The 17,843-nt window shown below is 44.3% G+C and overlaps 1 protein-coding gene across 1 annotated transcript in view; it reads right to left on the bottom strand.

Moving 5' to 3' along the window:
• Positions 1–1,412: 1,412 nt before the first annotated feature.
• LOC144108745 (uncharacterized) overlaps positions 1,413–17,843 on the bottom strand; it is a 189,096-nt gene continuing 172,665 nt past the window's right edge. Inside the window, exon 2 of the mRNA XM_077641911.1 lies at positions 1,413–2,224. Within this exon, the coding sequence (XP_077498037.1) occupies positions 1,488–2,224 (737 nt within the window). The 3' untranslated portion in view covers positions 1,413–1,487. The remainder of the gene's footprint in view (positions 2,225–17,843) is intronic.

Raw genomic sequence — 17,843 nt, 5'->3', positions numbered from 1 at the left:
TTTTTTTCCTGCCTTATGTAGTGGCTTCACTGTGGCAGTCCTCCAGTCGCTCGGCACTTGTCCCTCGCACAATGATCTCGTGAACAGAACGTGCAGATATTTTGAGGTCCATTCTGCATACCGCTTTAAAAATGTGTTTGGAATGTTGTCCGGACCGCAAGACTTTTTAATGTCCAGATTTAAAAGCATGTTTAGTATTCCTGTTTCACTTATTTTAACATCGGGTATAGGTGACGTAGGTAATTCGAAAGACGGCATTACGCCATTATCTTTAGTAAAGACGGACTTAAAATGTTTATTAAAAGCATTTGCTATTTCCTTGCCATCGCACACATCTTTACCATCAACCTGAAACACATCACATTCCTTGGAAGTCGGAGAAATAGAACGCCAAAACTTTTCTGGAGCTGTAGTTATGAAACTGGGCAGTGATTCACCATAGTAGCGTTGTTTATCGGCATATACTTTATTTTTAAGGCGGGAGGAAATTTCGTCAATCTTGTTTTTGACCGCCTGTGCAGCATGTATTTTCAATCTTTTCTTAAGACGCTTCAATTGCCTTTGGAGTCGTAACGTCTCACGGGAGATCCAGGGGTTCCTGCCGTTTTTCTTTTTAGTTATCAGCGGGACAAAACGGTCAATGCACTCTTTTACTAATTTTTTAAACCTGCACCAAAGCGAATGCACATCATCTGTGCTATCTGAAAAGGCATAGAAGTTAAGCGAAAGTATGTCAATGATTGATACATCATCGGCTCGAGAAAAGTTTGTGTAAGATGGATATTTAGGCTTGCTATCCAAGACGGCATCAGCAATGGTGAGTAGGACAGCTTCGTGGTCTGAAATTCCAGGTACTATTTCGTAATTTGTATCTGCGCCTATTGATCCGCTGACAAAAAATAGGTCAAGGACTGACTGAGAACTGCCCTGAATTCTTGTGCTTTGTACCACAATTTGCAATAAATCAAAGGAAAAAGCAATGTCCAACATTGCTTCACCTAAAGCGTCATGTTTTTCAAGTGAGAACGTCGACCAGTCTATATTAGGTAAATTAAAATCACCTGCCAATATAATACGATCACCAAGTTTGACATTTGTGTACAAATATTGTTTGAGATCGTCTAGAACGGAAACGGTAGAACTAGGGGGCCTATACATTGCTGCAATAACATATCTAACATTTCCATAGTATGCTTTACAAAAAAATACTCTACATTGGGTATATCAGACATTGGGAAAATTCGCAAGGTTGACTTAAAGAGTATGCTAACGCCTCCACCTCTACCATCACGGTATTTTCTGTACGAACTGTAGCCAGTGGGTACAAACTCACTGTCAAATACTGTGTCGTTAAGCCAAGTCTCAGTCAAAACCGCAATTTCTGGATCGTGCAAATGCAGAAGAGCCTCCAACTCAGCAGTCTTGTTTAGAACACTCCTACAATTAACATTTAATATTTTCAGGGTCCGAGGTTTATTGGTGAGAAGTCAGTTTGATTTCTTTCTAAGCCTGAAGCGAGAACCTTTCGCTTCGTCCCAACCAAATAGGACGTTATCAACGCTTAGTTTATCGAATAATAACTTTGCTTTGGCTCCTTCGTCTCTCTCTTCTTTACAGCTTTTCCATAACTGTTTACGTATTTCTCGAACTCGTTTTGAATAATCCTCAGCTATTGATATGCCGGAGTCTTTGAGCTTGTGACATGATTGTAATATGGACATTTTTTCACGGAAATCGAGCAGTTTTAAAATGACAGGTCGCACCTTGCTTGCTTCCTTTTTACCCATTCTATGGCATCTTTCGACGCCACCTACCGTTAAACCCAGCTTTTCCTGAAAAACGCCGTTTGTTACTTTCTCTTCCAGTTCATGGTTAGACTCAATGCTGTCCTCCTCTATACCGTAAATGATAAGGTTATTTCTTCTACCTCTGTTTTCTAAGTCATCCATCTGGTTTCTAACTAAAGTAAGCTGCCCCTGAAGTTCTGATATGGTAGATTCCATATCTTTCACCTTCGTGGCTAAGACATTTAGGCCGGATAACTGTCTCTCAATACCGTCAATCCGCTCAGTTAAAGAGGAAAGCTTGTCTTCTATCTTGTTTTGTGATGCCTGTAGGCCCTCCATTGTTGAAGTAATCTTACCCTGGCCTGCTAGTAACTCCGATAGCATCTCTTTTTCAGTTGGACCAGGATTTGCTTCAATATCGCCACAAGACAACAGATCTTTCGATAATGTAATAACACAAGACAGAAAGCACTCAACGCTCAGTGGGCAGGGCAGCAGCACTAAAGAATGATCGTCACTTCGATAACAATGTTCATATTTGAAATTATTTGAGATTACCAACCTGAAGTGCAAAGCAAAAGGGATTGCTTAGCATGTTGTGTGTCTGCTGATGACATGCCCACTGGCGAAGAAAAGCTCCGGTGGTGGATTTATAGTCAATGGATGAGCCACGTGACATGACGTCCCCGATGTCGTCAAAGGTGTGGAAGCTGATAGCCAAGGTTGGTCTGGTTCAGTGATGACTCCGTCGGAAAGCAGTACTGCTGATACGGCATCGAATCCTTGAACATGGTTCGCACGTGTCGCTTGATACCACTCACGCGGCGCTAGCAGGGCTCCGAGAAAGACCTGAAGTGCAAAGCAAAAGGGATTGCTTAGCATGTTGCCGTGTCTGCTGCTGACATGCCCACTGGCGAAGAAAAGCTCCGGTGGTGGATTTATAGTCGATGGATGAGCCACGTCACATGACGGCCCCGATGTCGTCAAAGGTGTGGAAGCTGATAGCCAAGGTTGGTCTGGTTCAGTGATGACTCCGTCGGAAAGCAGTACTGCTGATACGGCATCGAATCCTTGAACATTGTTCGCACGTGTCGCTTGATACCACTCACGCGGCGCTAGCAGGGCTCCGAGAAAGACCTGAAGTGCAAAGCAAAAGGGATTGCTTAGCATGTTGCCGTGTCTGCTGCTGACATGCCCACTGGCGAAGAAAAGCTCCGGTGGTGGATTTATAGTCAATGGATGAGCCACGTGACATGACGTCCCCGATGTCGTCAAAGGTGTGGAAGCTGATAGCCAAGGTTGGTCTGGTTCAGTGATGACTCCGTCGGAAAGCAGTACTGCTGATACGGCATCGAATCCTTGAACATGGTTCGCACGTGTCGCTTGATACCACTCACGCGGCGCTAGCAGGGCTCCGAGAAAGACCTCAAGTGCAAAGCAAAAGGGATTGCTTAGCATGTTGCCGTGTCTGCTGCTGACATGCCCACTGGCGAAGAAAAGCTCCGGTGGTGGATTTATAGTCGATGGATGAGACACGTGACATGACGTCCCCGATGTCGTCAAAGGTGTGGAAGCTGATAGCCAAGGTTGGTCTGGTTCAGTGATGACTCCGTCGGAAAGCAGTGCTGCTGATACGGCATCGAATCCTTGAACATGGTTCGCACGTGTCGCTTGATACCACTCACGCGGCGCAAGCAGGGCTCCGAGAAAGACCTGAAGTGCAAAGCAAAAGGGATTGCTTAGCATGTTGCCGTGTCTGCTGCTGACATGCCCAATCTAGGACACATCTTGGATTTTTGCCAAATTGCCTTCTGCTACTTAGTAACTGCGCATTAGCTCATAAGCCACACCACGTACACCATACAATAGAGAGAGGCGGGCTAGTTGGTGGCTAGTAGTCGAATGCATCTTGTAGCCGCGCAAAAAAGACAGGGGACAAGGAAGAAATGAACAGGACCGAGTGCGGAATATCTGTAGCTTCATTCTATCGGAGGACACATTTTGGATTTTTGCAAAATTGCCTTCTGCTCCTTAGTAACTGCGCATTAGCTCATAAGAAACACCACGTATAATAAAGAATAGAGAGAAGCGGGCTGGTTGGTGGATAGAAGTAGAATGCATCTTGAAACCGCGCAAAAAAGACAGGGGACGAGGAAGAAACGAACAGGACAGAGCATGGATTTTCTGTAGCCGCATTCTATAGGAGGACAGATCTTGGATTTTTGCCAAATTGCTTTCTGCTACTTAGTAACTGCGCATTAGCTCATAAGCCACCCCACGTAAACCATACAATAGAGGAGGCGGGCTAGTTGGTGGCTTGTAGTAGAATGCATCTTGTAACCGCGCAAAAAAGACAGGGGACGAGGAAGAAATGAACAGGACCGAGTGCGGAATATCTGTAGCTGCATTCTATTGGATGACACATCTTGGATTTTTGCCAAATTGCCTTCTGCTAATCAGAAATTGCGCATTAGCTCATAAGCCACACTAATTATACCATATAATCGAGAGAGGCGGGCTAGTTGGTGGCTTGTAGAAGAATGCATCTTGTAACCGCGCAAAAAATACAGGGCATGAGGAAGAATGAACAGGACAGAGCGCGGAATTTCTGTAGCCGCATTCTATCGGAGGACACATGTTGGATTTTTGCCAAATTGCTTTCTGCAACATAGTAACTGCGCATTAGCTCAAACGCCACACCACGTATACCATACAATAGAGAGTGGCGGGCTAGTTGTCGGCTAGTAATAGAATGCATCTTGTAACCGCGCAAAAAAGACAGGAAACGAGGACGAAATGTACAGGACCCAGTGCGGAATATCTATAGCTGCATTCTATCGGAGGACACATTTTGGATTTTTACACATTGCCTTCTGCTACTTAATAACTGCGCATTAGCTCATAAGCCACATCACGTATACCATATAATGAAGAGAGGCGGGCTAGTTGGTGGCCAGTAGTCGAATGCATCTTGTAACCGCGCAAAAAAGACAGGGGACGAGGAAGAAATGAACAGGACAGAGCGCGGAATTTCTGTAGCTGCATTCTATGACAGGGCACTTCTTGGATTTTAACAAATTGCCGTCTGCTAATCAGTAACTGCGCATTAGCTCATAAGAAACACCACGTATATTATACAATAGAGAGAAGCGGGCTGGTTGGTGGATAGAAGTAGACCGCATCTTGAAACCGCGCAAAAAAGACAGGGGACGAGGAAGAAACGAACAGGACAGAGCATGGATTTTCTGTAGCCGCATTCTATAGGAGGACAGATCTTGGATTTTTGCCAAATTGCTTTCTGCTACTTAGTAACTGCGCATTAGCTCATAAGCCACACCACGTAAACCATACAATAGAGGAGGCGGGCTAGTTGGTGGCTTGTAGTAGAATGCATCTTGTAACCGCGCAAAAAAGACAGGGGACGAGGAAGAAATGAACAGGACCGAGTGCGGAATATCTGTAGCTGCATTCTATTGGAGGACACATCTTGGATTTTTGCCAAATTGCCTTCTGCTAATCAGAAATTGCGCATTAGCTCATAAGCCAACCACGAGTACCATATAATAGAGAGAGACGGGCTAGCTGGTGGCTAGTAGTAGAATGCATCTTGTAACCGCGGAAAAAAGACACGGAATGAGGAAGAAATGAACAGGAGCGAGTGCAGAATATCTGTAGCTGCATTCTCTCGGAGGACGCATCTTGGATTTTTGCCAAATTGCCTTCCGCTGCTTAGTAACTGCGCATTAGCTCATAAGAAACACCACGTATACCATACAATAGAGAGAGGCGGGCTAGTTGGTGGCTAGTAGTAGAACGCATCTTCAACCGCGCAAAAAAGACAGGGGACGAAGAAGAAAAGAACAGGACAGGCGCGTAACTTCTGTAACCGTCTTCTATCGAAGGACACATCCTGGATTTTTGCAAATTGCTTTTTGCTACTTAGTCACTTAGCATTAGCTCATAAGCCACAACACGTATACCATATAATCAAGAGATGCGGGCTAGTTTGTGGCTTGTAGTAGAATGCATCTTGTAACCGCGCAAAAAATACAGGGCACGAGGAAGAATGAACAGGACACAGCGCGGAATTTCTGTAGCCGAGATCTATCAGAGTGCACATCTTGGATTTTTGCCAAATTGCTTTCGGCAACTTAGTAAACGCGCATTAGCTCAAACGCCACACCACGTATACCATACAATAGAGAGAGGCGGGCTAGTTGCCGGCTAGTAATAGAATGCATCTGTAACCGCGCAAAAGAAACAGGGAACGAGGACGAAATGAACAGGACCGAGTGCGGAATATCTGTAGCTGCATTCTATCGAAGGAAACATCTTGGATTTTTTCCAAATTGCTTTCTGCTAATTCTATCGGAGGAAGAAATGAACAGGTCAGAGCGCGGAATTTCTGTAACTGCTTTGTATCGAAGGGCACATCTTGGATTTTTACACATTGCCTTCTGCTACTTAATAGCTGCGCATTAGCTCATAAGCCACATCACGTATACCATATAATGAAGAGAGGCGGGCTAGTTGGTGGCTAGTAGTAGAATGCATCTTGTTACCGCGCAAAAAAGACAGGGGACGAGGAGGAAATGAACATGAGAGAGCGCGGAATTTCTGTAGCTGCATTCTATGACAGGGCACTTCTTGGATTTTAACAAATTGCCTTCTGCTAATCAGTAACTGCGCATTAGCTCATAAGAATCACCACGTATAACATACAATAGAGAGAGGCGGGCTAGTTGGTGGATAGTAGTCGTATGCATCTTGCAGCCGCGCAAAAAAGACACGGAATGAGGAAGAAATGAACAGGACCGAGTGCAGAATATCTGTACCTGCATTCCCTCGGAGGACACATCTTGGATTTTTGCCAAATTGCCTTCCGCTACTTAGTAACTGCGCATTAGCGATTACGCCACACCACGTATACCATACAATAGAGAGAGGCGGGCTAGTTGTTGGCTAGCAGTAGAACGCATCTTGAAACCGCGCAAAAACGACAGGGGACGAGGAAGAAATGAACAGGACAGGCGCGGAATTTCTGTAACCGTCTTGTATCGGAGGACACATCTTGGATTTTTGCAAATTGCTTTCTGCTACTTAGTGACTGCGCATTAGCTCATAAGCCACAACACGCATACCATACAATCGAGAGAGGCGGGCTAGTTGGTGGCTTGTAGCAGAATGCATCTTGTAACCGCGCAAAAAATACAGGGCACGAGGAAGAATTGACAGGACATAGCGCGGAATTTCTGTAACCGTCTTCTATCAAAGGACACATCTTGGATTTTTGCAAATTGCCTTCCGCTACTTAGTAACTGCGCATTAGCTCTTACGCCACACCACGTATACCATACAATAGAGAGAGGCGGGCTAGTGTGTGGCTTGTAGCAGAATGCATCTTGTAGCCGCGCAAAAACGACAGGGGACGAGGAAGAAATGAACAGGACAGGCGCGGAATTTCTGTAACCGTCTTGTATCGGAGGACACATCTTGGATTTGTACACATTGCCTTCTGCTGCTTAATAACTGCGCATTAGCTCATAAGCCACATCACGTATACCATATAATGAAGAGAGGCGGGCTAGTTTGTGGCTAGTAGTAGAATGCATCTTGTAACCGCGCAAAAAAGACAGGGGACGAGGTAGAAATGAACATGAGAGAGCGCGGAATTTCTGTCCCTGCATTCTATGACTGGGCACTTCTTCGATTTTAACAAATTGCCTTCTGATAATCAGTAACTGCGCATTAGCTCATAAGACACACCACGTATAACATACAATAGAGAGAGGCGGGCTAGTTGGTGGATAGTAGTCGAATGCATCTTGCAGCCGCGCAAAAAAGACAGGGGACGAGGAAGAAATGAACAGGACAGAGCGCGGAATTTCAATAGCTGCATTCTATCGGAGGACAAATCTTGAATTTTTGCCAAATTGCCTCCTGTTACTTAGTAACTCCACATTAGCTCATACGCCACACCACATATACCATACAATAGAGAGAGGCGGGCTAGCTGGTGGCTTGTAGTAGAATGCATCTTGTAACCGCGCAAAAAAGACACGGAATGAGGAAGAAATGAAAAGGACCGAGTGCAGAATATCTGTACCTGCATTCTCTCGGAGGACACATCTTGGATTTTTGCAAATTGCCTTCCACTACTTAGTAACTGCGCATTAGCTCTTACGCCACACCACGTATACCATACAATAGAGAGAGGCGGGCTAGTTGGCTAGCAGTAGAATGCATCTTGTAACCGCGCAAAAAAGACAGGGGACGAGGAAGAAATTTATTTATTTATTTATTTATTTATTTATTTATTTCAGAGTTACTGCCAGCCTTCGCAGAAGGCCTTTGGCAGGAGTGAGCATACATGGTGAAGAAAGTACAAAAAAGCGCTACAAGATATGATAATGATAACAGTGGTGTCATCCGCCTGCTTGAGCAGATTAACACCGAGAAAAAATGAAAAATAAAAAAATAAGCAAGAAAAATGCTTTGTACAAGCTCGCGCTGTTCAGGCATATAGAAACAACACTCACATAACACAAGAACACTGGCATCAATAGCACGCTTTAGTAAATAAACACTAACGGTAGACATACGCTGATCCATCAGCAATGACAATAATCACTACCACAAAGCAATATCAATAGCGGGAACAAAAAACGCTTAGGTTGAGTCAACTTATGCACTTCAATTTTGATAAGAAAGATTCGACAGTCGGGCATTCCACAGCGTCACAAGGCAAAACGTTCCACTGACGGACGGTTCTCGGAAAAAAGGAATTTTTAAAGGTATCTGTTCGGCACATATATTTGAATTTTTTGGAATGGTTTGATCGTGTACATCGCCGTATAACATGTTCGATATAAATGCTACTATCTATACCTAGCTTACTATTGTAGAGTAGATGCATGTATTTCATTCGTTCAAAATACCGTCGCAATTGTAATGGTTCTAAATTAGCTTTTTCCACAAGTGCAGTTGCTGAGGTACGCCAACTGTATGAGTTATAGATGAATCGAACTGCCTTTTTTTGGATGCTTTCGAGTTTGGCAATGTTTAATTGAGTGCACGGATCCCAGACTACAGAAGCGTATTCAGAACGGGTCTGATAAAAGTTTTGAAGGCAAGGAGTGAAAAAAGAGTGAAAAAGCGCGGTATTCCTGTAGCCGCATTCTATCGGACGACACATCTTGGATTTTTTGCAAATTGTCTTCTGCTGCTTAGCAACTGCGCGTTAGCTCATAAGCCACACCACGTATACCATACAATAGAGACAGGCGGGCTAGTTGGTGGCTAGTAGTAGAATGCATGTTGCAACCGCGTAAAAAAGACAGGGGACGAGAAAGAAAAGAGGACAGGCGCGGAACTTCTGTAACTGTATTCTATCGGAGAACACATCTTGGATTTTTGAAAATTGCCTTCTGCTACTTAGATACTGCGCATTAGCTCATAAGCCACACCACGTATACCATATAATGAAGAGAGGCGGGCTAGTTGGTGGCTAGTAGTAGAATGCATCTTGTAACCGCGCAAAAAAGACAGGGGACGAGGAAGAAATGAACAGTACCGAGTGCGGAACATCTGTAGGTGCATTCTATGGGAGGACACGTCTTGGATTTTTGCCAAATTGCCTTCTGCTACTTATTAACTGCGCATTAGCTCATAAGAAACACCACGTATAACATACAATAGAGAGAGGCGGGCTAGTTGGTGGATAGTAGTCGAATGCATCTTGCAGCCGCGCAAAAAAGACACGGAATGAGGAAGAAATGAACAGGACCGAGTGCAGAATATCTGTACCTGCATTCCCTCGGAGGACACATCTTGGATTTTTGCCAAATTGCCTTCCGCTACTTAGTAACTGCGCATTAGCTCTTACGCCACACCACGTATACCATACAATAGAGAGAGGCGGGCTAGTTGTTGGCTAGCAGTAGAACGTATCTTGAAACCGCGCAAAAACGACAGGGGACGAGGAAGAAATGAACAGGACAGGCGCGGAATTTCTGTAACCGTCTTGTATCGGAGGACACATCTTGGATTTTTGCAAATTGCTTTCTGCTACTTAGTGACTGCGCATTAGCTCATAAGCCACAACACGCATACCATACAATCGAGGGAGGCGGGCTAGTTGGTGGCTTGTAGCAGAATGCATCTTGTAACCGCGCAAAAAATACAGGGCACGAGGAAGAATTGACAGGACCGAGTGCGGAATATCTGTAGCTGCATACTATCGGAGGACACGTCTTGCATTTTTGCCAAATTGAATTCGGCTAATCAGAAACTGCGCATTAGCTCATAAGCACACCACGAATACCATATAATAGAGAGAGGCTGGCTAGTGTGTGGCTAGTAGTCGAATGCATCTTGTAGCCGCGCAAAAAGACAAGGGACGAAGAAGAAATGAACAGGACCGAGTGCGGAATATCTGTAGCTGCATTCTATAGGAGGACACATCTTGGATTTTTGCCAAATTGCCTTCTGGTAATCAGTAACTGCGCATTAGCTGATAAGCCACACCACGTATACCATACAATAGAGAGAGGCGAGCTAGTTGGTGGCTTGTAGTCGAATACATCTTGTAACCGCGCAAGAAAGACAGTGGACGAGGAAGAAATGAACAGGACCGAGTGCGGAATATCTGTAGCTGCAATCTATCGGAGGACACACCTTGGCTTTTACGAAATTGCTTTCTGCAACTTAGTAACTGCGCATTAGCTCAAACGCCACACCACGTATACCGTACAACAGAGAGAGGCGGGCTAGTTGTTGGCTAGTAATAGAATGCTTCTTGTAACCGCGCAAAAAAGACAAGGGACGAGGAATAAATGAACAGTACCGAGTGCGAAACATCTGTAGGTGCATTCTATGGGAGGACACATTTTGGATTTTTTCCAAATTGCCTTCTGCTACTTAATAACTGCGCATTAGCTCATAAGCGACACCACGTGTACCATACAATAGAGAGAGGCGGGCTAGTTGGTGGCTAGTAGTCGAATGCATCTTGTAGCCGCGCAAAAAAGACAGGGGACGACGAAGAAAGGAACAGGACAGAGCGCGGAATTTCATTAGCTGCATTCTATCGGAGGACACATCTTGTATTTTTACCAAATTGCTTTCTGCTACTTAGTAACTGCGCATTAGCTCAAACGCCTCACCACGTATACCATACAATAGATAGAGGCGGGCTAGTTGGTGGTTGGTAGAAAAATGCATCTTGAAACCGCGCAAAAAAGACAGACACCACAAAGAAGGCGTTTCGTGATATCTTCCCTCTTGTCCGTGTTCGTCTTTGCTCTGTGAATGTAAGCAAGAAGTACCAACTCGCCCAGCAACTGATTTTAAAAAAGACAGGGGACGAGGAAGAAATGAACAGGACGGAGCGCGGAACTTCTGTAACTGCATTCTATCGGAGGACACATCTTGAATTTTTGCAAATTGCCTTCTGCAACTTAGTAACTATGCATTAGCTCATACGGAACACCCCGTATACCATACATTAGAGAGAGGCGGGCTAGTTGGTGGCTAGTCGTAGAATGCATCTTGAAACCGCGCAGAAAAGACAGGGGACGAGGAAGAAATTTATTTATTTATTTATTTATTTATTTATTTATTTATTTATTTATTTATTTCAGAGGTACTGCCAGCCTTCGCAGAAGGCCTTTGGCAGGAGTGAGCATACATGGTGAAGAAAGCACAAAAAAGTGCTACAAGATATGATAATGATGACAGTGGTGTCATCCGCCTGCTTGAGCAGATTAACACCGAGAAAAAAGGAAAAATAAAACAATAAGCAAGAAAAATGCTTTGTACAAGCTCGCGCTGTTCAGGCATATAGAAACAACACTGGCACATAACACAAGAACACTGGCATCAATAGCACGCTTTAGTAAATAAACACTAACAGTAGACATACGCTGATCCATCAGCAATGACAATAATCACTACCACAAAGCAATATCAATAGCGGGAACAAAAAACTCTTAGGTTGAGTCAACTTATGCACTTCAATTTTGATAAGAAAGATTCGACAGTCGGGCATTCCACAGCGTCACAAGGCAAAACGTTCCACTGACGGACGGTTCTCGGAAAAAAGGAATTTTTAAAGGTATCTGTTCGGCGCATATATTCTTTGAATTTTTTGGAATGGTTTGATCGTGTACATCGCCGTATAACATGTTCGATATAAATGCTACTATCTATACCTAGCTTACTATTGTAGAGTAGATGCATGTATTTCATTCGTTCAAAATACCGTCGCAATTGTAATGGTTCTAAATTAGCTTTTTCCACAAGTGCAGTTGCTGAGGTACGCCAACTCTATGTGTTATAGATGAATCGAACTGCCTTTTTTTGGATGCTTTCGAGTTTGGCAATGTTTAATTGAGTGCACGGATCCCAGACTACAGAAGCGTATTCAAGAACGGGTCTGATAAAAATTTTGAAGGCAAGGAGTGAAAAAAGAGTGAAAAAGCGCGGTATTCGTCTAGCCGCATTCTATCGGAGAACACATCTTGGATTTTTGAAAATTGCCTTCTGCTACTTAGATACTGCGCATTAGCTCATAAGCCACACCACATATACCATATAATGAAGAGAGGCGGGCTAGTTGGTGGCTAGTAGTAGAATGCATCTTGTAACCGCGCAAAAAAGACAGGGGACGAGGAAGAAATGAACAGTACCGAGTGCGGAACATCTGTAGGTGCATTCTATGGGAGGACACGTCTTGGATTTTTGCCAAATTGCCTTCTGCTACTTATTAACTGCGCATTAGCTCATAAGAAACACCACGTATAACATACAATAGAGAGAGGCGGGCTAGTTGGTGGATAGTAGTCGAATGCATCTTGCAGCCGCGCAAAAAAGACACGGAATGAGGAAGAAATGAACAGGACCGAGTGCAGAATATCTGTACCTGCATTCCCTCGGAGGACACATCTTGGATTTTTGCCAAATTGCCTTCCGCTACTTAGTAACTGCGCATTAGCTCTTACGCCACACCACGTATACCATACAATAGAGAGAGGCGGGCTAGTTGTTGGCTAGCAGTAGAACGTATCTTGAAACCGCGCAAAAACGACAGGGGACGAGGAAGAAATGAACAGGACAGGCGCGGAATTTCTGTAACCGTCTTGTATCGGAGGACACATCTTGGATTTTTGCAAATTGCTTTCTGCTACTTAGTGACTGCGCATTAGCTCATAAGCCACAACACGCATACCATACAATCGAGGGAGGCGGGCTAGTTGGTGGCTTGTAGCAGAATGCATCTTGTAACCGCGCAAAAAATACAGGGCACGAGGAAGAATTGACAGGACCGAGTGCGGAATATCTGTAGCTGCATACTATCGGAGGACACGTCTTGCATTTTTGCCAAATTGAATTCGGCTAATCAGAAACTGCGCATTAGCTCATAAGCACACCACGAATACCATATAATAGAGAGAGGCTGGCTAGTGTGTGGCTAGTAGTCGAATGCATCTTGTAGCCGCGCAAAAAGACAAGGGACGAAGAAGAAATGAACAGGACCGAGTGCGGAATATCTGTAGCTGCATTCTATAGGAGGACACATCTTGGATTTTTGCCAAATTGCCTTCTGGTAATCAGTAACTGCGCATTAGCTGATAAGCCACACCACGTATACCATACAATAGAGAGAGGCGAGCTAGTTGGTGGCTTGTAGTCGAATACATCTTGTAACCGCGCAAGAAAGACAGTGGACGAGGAAAAAATGAACAGGACCGAGTGCGGAATATCTGTAGCTGCATTCTATCGGAGGACACACCTTGGCTTTTACGAAATTGCTTTCTGCAACTTAGTAACTGCGCATTAGCTCAAACGCCACACCACGTATACCGTACAACAGAGAGAGGCGGGCTAGTTGTTGGCTAGTAATAGAATGCTTCTTGTAACCGCGCAAAAAAGACAAGGGACGAGGAATAAATGAACAGTACCGAGTGCGAAATATCTGTAGCTGCATTCTATAGGAGGACACATCTTGGATTTTTTCCAAATTGCCTTCTGCTACTTAATAACTGCGCATTAGCTCATAAGCGACACCACGTGTACCATACAATAGAGAGAGGCGGGCTAGTTGGTGGCTAGTAGTCGAATGCATCTTGTAGCCGCGCAAAAAAGACAGGGGACGACGAAGAAAGGAACAGGACAGAGCGCGGAATTTCATTAGCTGCATTCTATCGGAGGACACATCTTGTATTTTTACCAAATTGCTTTCTGCTACTTAGTAACTGCGCATTAGCTCAAACGCCTCACCACGTATACCATACAATAGATAGAGGCGGGCTAGTTGGTGGCTGGTAGAAAAATGCATCTTGAAACCGCGCAAAAAAGACAGACACCACAAAGAAGGCGTTTCGTGGTATCTTCCCTCTTGTCCGTGTTCGTCTTTGCTCTGTGAATGTAAGCAAGAAGTACCAACTCGCCCAGCAACTGATTTTAAAAAAGACAGGGGACGAGGAAGAAATGAACAGGACGGAGCGCGGAACTTCTGTAACTGCATTCTATCGGAGGACACATCTTGAATTTTTGCAAATTGCCTTCTGCAACTTAGTAACTATGCATTAGCTCATACGGAACACCCCGTATACCATACATTAGAGAGAGGCGGGCTAGTTGGTGGCTAGTCGTAGAATGCATCTTGAAACCGCGCAGAAAAGACAGGGGACGAGGAAGAAATTTATTTATTTATTTATTTATTTATTTATTTCAGAGGTACTGCCAGCCTTCGCAGAAGGCCTTTGGCAGGAGTGAGCATACATGGTGAAGAAAGCACAAAAAAGTGCTACAAGATATGATAATGATGACAGTGGTGTCATCCGCCTGCTTGAGCAGATTAACACCGAGAAAAAAGGAAAAATAAAACAATAAGCAAGAAAAATGCTTTGTACAAGCTCGCGCTGTTCAGGCATATAGAAACAACACTGGCACATAACACAAGAACACTGGCATCAATAGCACGCTTTAGTAAATAAACACTAACAGTAGACATACGCTGATCCATCAGCAATGACAATAATCACTACCACAAAGCAATATCAATAGCGGGAACAAAAAACTCTTAGGTTGAGTCAACTTATGCACTTCAATTTTGATAAGAAAGATTCGACAGTCGGGCATTCCACAGCGTCACAAGGCAAAACGTTCCACTGACGGACGGTTCTCGGAAAAAAGGAATTTTTAAAGGTATCTGTTCGGCGCATATATTCTTTGAATTTTTTGGAATGGTTTGATCGTGTACATCGCCGTATAACATGTTCGATATAAATGCTACTATCTATACCTAGCTTACTATTGTAGAGTAGATGCATGTATTTCATTCGTTCAAAATACCGTCGCAATTGTAATGGTTCTAAATTAGCTTTTTCCACAAGTGCAGTTGCTGAGGTACGCCAACTCTATGTGTTATAGATGAATCGAACTGCCTTTTTTTGGATGCTTTCGAGTTTGGCAATGTTTAATTGAGTGCACGGATCCCAGACTACAGAAGCGTATTCAAGAACGGGTCTGATAAAAGTTTTGAAGGCAAGGAGTGAAAAAAGAGTGAAAAAGCGCGGTATTCGTCTAGCCGCATTCTATCGGACGACACATCTTGGATTTTTGCAAATTGCCTTCTGCTGCTTAGCAACTGCGCGTTAGCTCATAGGCCACACCACGTATACCATACAATAGAGACAGGCGGGCTAGTTGGTGGCTAGTAGTAGAATGCATGTTGCAACCGCGAAAAAAAGACAGGGGACGAGAAAGAAAAGAGGACAGGCGCGGAACTTCTGTAACTGTATTCTATCGGAGAACACATCTTGGATTTTTGAAAATTGCCTTCTGCTACTTAGATACTGCGCATTAGCTCATAAGCCACACCACATATACCATATAATGAAGAGAGGCGGGCTAGTTGGTGGCTAGTAGTAGAATGCATCTTGTAACCGCGCAAAAAAGACAGGGGACGAGGAAGAAATGAACAGTACCGAGTGCGGAACATCTGTAGGTGCATTCTATGGGAGGACACGTCTTGGATTTTTGCCAAATTGCCTTATGCTACTTAGTAAATGCGCATTAGCTCATTCGGCACACCACGTATACCATACAATAGAGAGAGGCGGGCTAGTTGGTAGCTATTAGTCGAAAGCATCTTGTAACCGCGCAAAAATGACAGGGGACGAGGAAGGAATGAACAGGACCGAGTGCGGAATATCTGTAGCTGCATTCTATCGGAGGGGACATCTTGGATTTTCGCCAAATTGCCTTCTGCTAATCAGAAACTACGCATTAGCTCATAAGCCACACCACGTATACCATATAATCGAGAGAGGCGGGCTAGTTGGTGGCTTGTAGTAGAATGCATCTTGTAAGCGCGCAAAAAAGACAGGGCACGAGGAAGAAATGAACAGGACAGAGCGCGGAGTTTCTGTAGCCGCATTCTATCGGAGGACACATATTGGATTTTTGCCAAATTGCTTCCTGCTACTTATTAACTGCGCATTAGCTCATAAGCCACACCACGTAAACCATACAATAGAGAGAGGCGGGCTAGTTGGTGGCTTGTAGTAGAAAGCATCTTGTAATAGCGCCAAAAAGACAGGGGACGAGGAAGAAATGAACAGGACCGAGTGCGGAATATCTGTAGCTGCATTCTATCGGAGGACACGTCTTGCATTTTTGCCAAATTGCCTTCTGCTAATCAGAAACTGCGCATTAGCTCATAAGCACACCACGAATACCATATAATAGAGAGAGGCTGGCTCTTGTGTGGCTAGTAGTCGAATGCATCTTGTAGCCGCGCAAAAAAGACAGGGGACGAGTAAGGAATGAACAGGACCGAGTGCGGAAAATCTGTAGCTGCATTCTATCGGAGGACACACCTTGGGTTTTTACCAAATTGCTTTCTGCAACTTAGTAACTGCGCATTAGCTCAAACGCCACACCACATATACCGTACAACAGAGAGAGGCGGGCTAGTTGTTGGCTAGTAATAGAATGCTTCTTGTAACCGCGCAAAAAAGACAGGGGACGAGGAAGAAATGAACAGGACCGAGTGCGGAATATTTGTAGCTGCATTCTATCGAAGGACACTTCTTGGATTTTTGTCAAATTGCCTTCTGCTAATCAGTAACGGCTCATTAGCTCACAAGCCACAGCGCGAATACCATATAATAGAGAGAGCCGGGCTAGTTGGTGGCCAGTAGTCGAAAGCATCTTGTAACCGCGCAAAAAAGACAGGGGACGAGGAATAAAGGAACAGGTCGGAGCGCGGAACTTCTGTAACTGCATTCTATCGGAGGACACATCTTGAAGTTTTGCAAATTGCCTTCTGCTACTTAGTAACTGCGCGTTAGCTCATAAGCCACACCACGTATACCATACAATAGAGAGAGGCGGGCTAGTTGGTGGCTAGTAGTAGAATGCATGTTGCAACTGCGAAAAAAAGACGGGGGACGAGGAAGAAAAGAGGACAGGCGCGGAACTTCTGTAACTGTATTCTATCGGAGAACACATCTTGGATTTTTGAAAATTGCCTTCTGCTACTTAGATACTGCGCATTAGCTCATAAGCCACACCACGTATACCATATAATGAAGAGAGGCGGGCTAGTTGGTGGCTAGTAGTAGAATGCATCTTGTAACCGCGCAAAAAAGACAGGGGACGAGGAAGAAATGAACAGGTCAGAGCGCGGAATTTCTGTAACTGCATTCTATAGAAGGGCACATCTTGGATTTTTACAAATTGCCTTCTGCTACTTGATAACTGCGCATTAGCTCATAAGCCACACCACGTATACCATATAATGAAGAGAGGCGGGTTAGTTGGTGGCTAGTAGTAGAATGCATCTTGTAACCGCGCGAAAAAGACTGGGGACGAGGAAGAAATAAACATGACAGAGTGCGGAATTTCTGTAGCTGCATTCTATCGGAGGACACTTCTTGGATTTTAACAAATTGCCTTCTGCTAATCAGTAACTGCGCATTAGCTCATAAGAAACAACACGTATAACATACAATAGAGAGAGGCGGGCTAGTTGGTGGATAGTAGTAG

The sequence above is a fragment of the Amblyomma americanum genome, chromosome 10, assembly GCF_052857255.1.
Source record: "Amblyomma americanum isolate KBUSLIRL-KWMA chromosome 10, ASM5285725v1, whole genome shotgun sequence".
NCBI lineage: Eukaryota > Metazoa > Arthropoda > Arachnida > Ixodida > Ixodidae > Amblyomma > Amblyomma americanum.
This window is presented reverse-complemented; position numbering and strand designations above follow the sequence as displayed.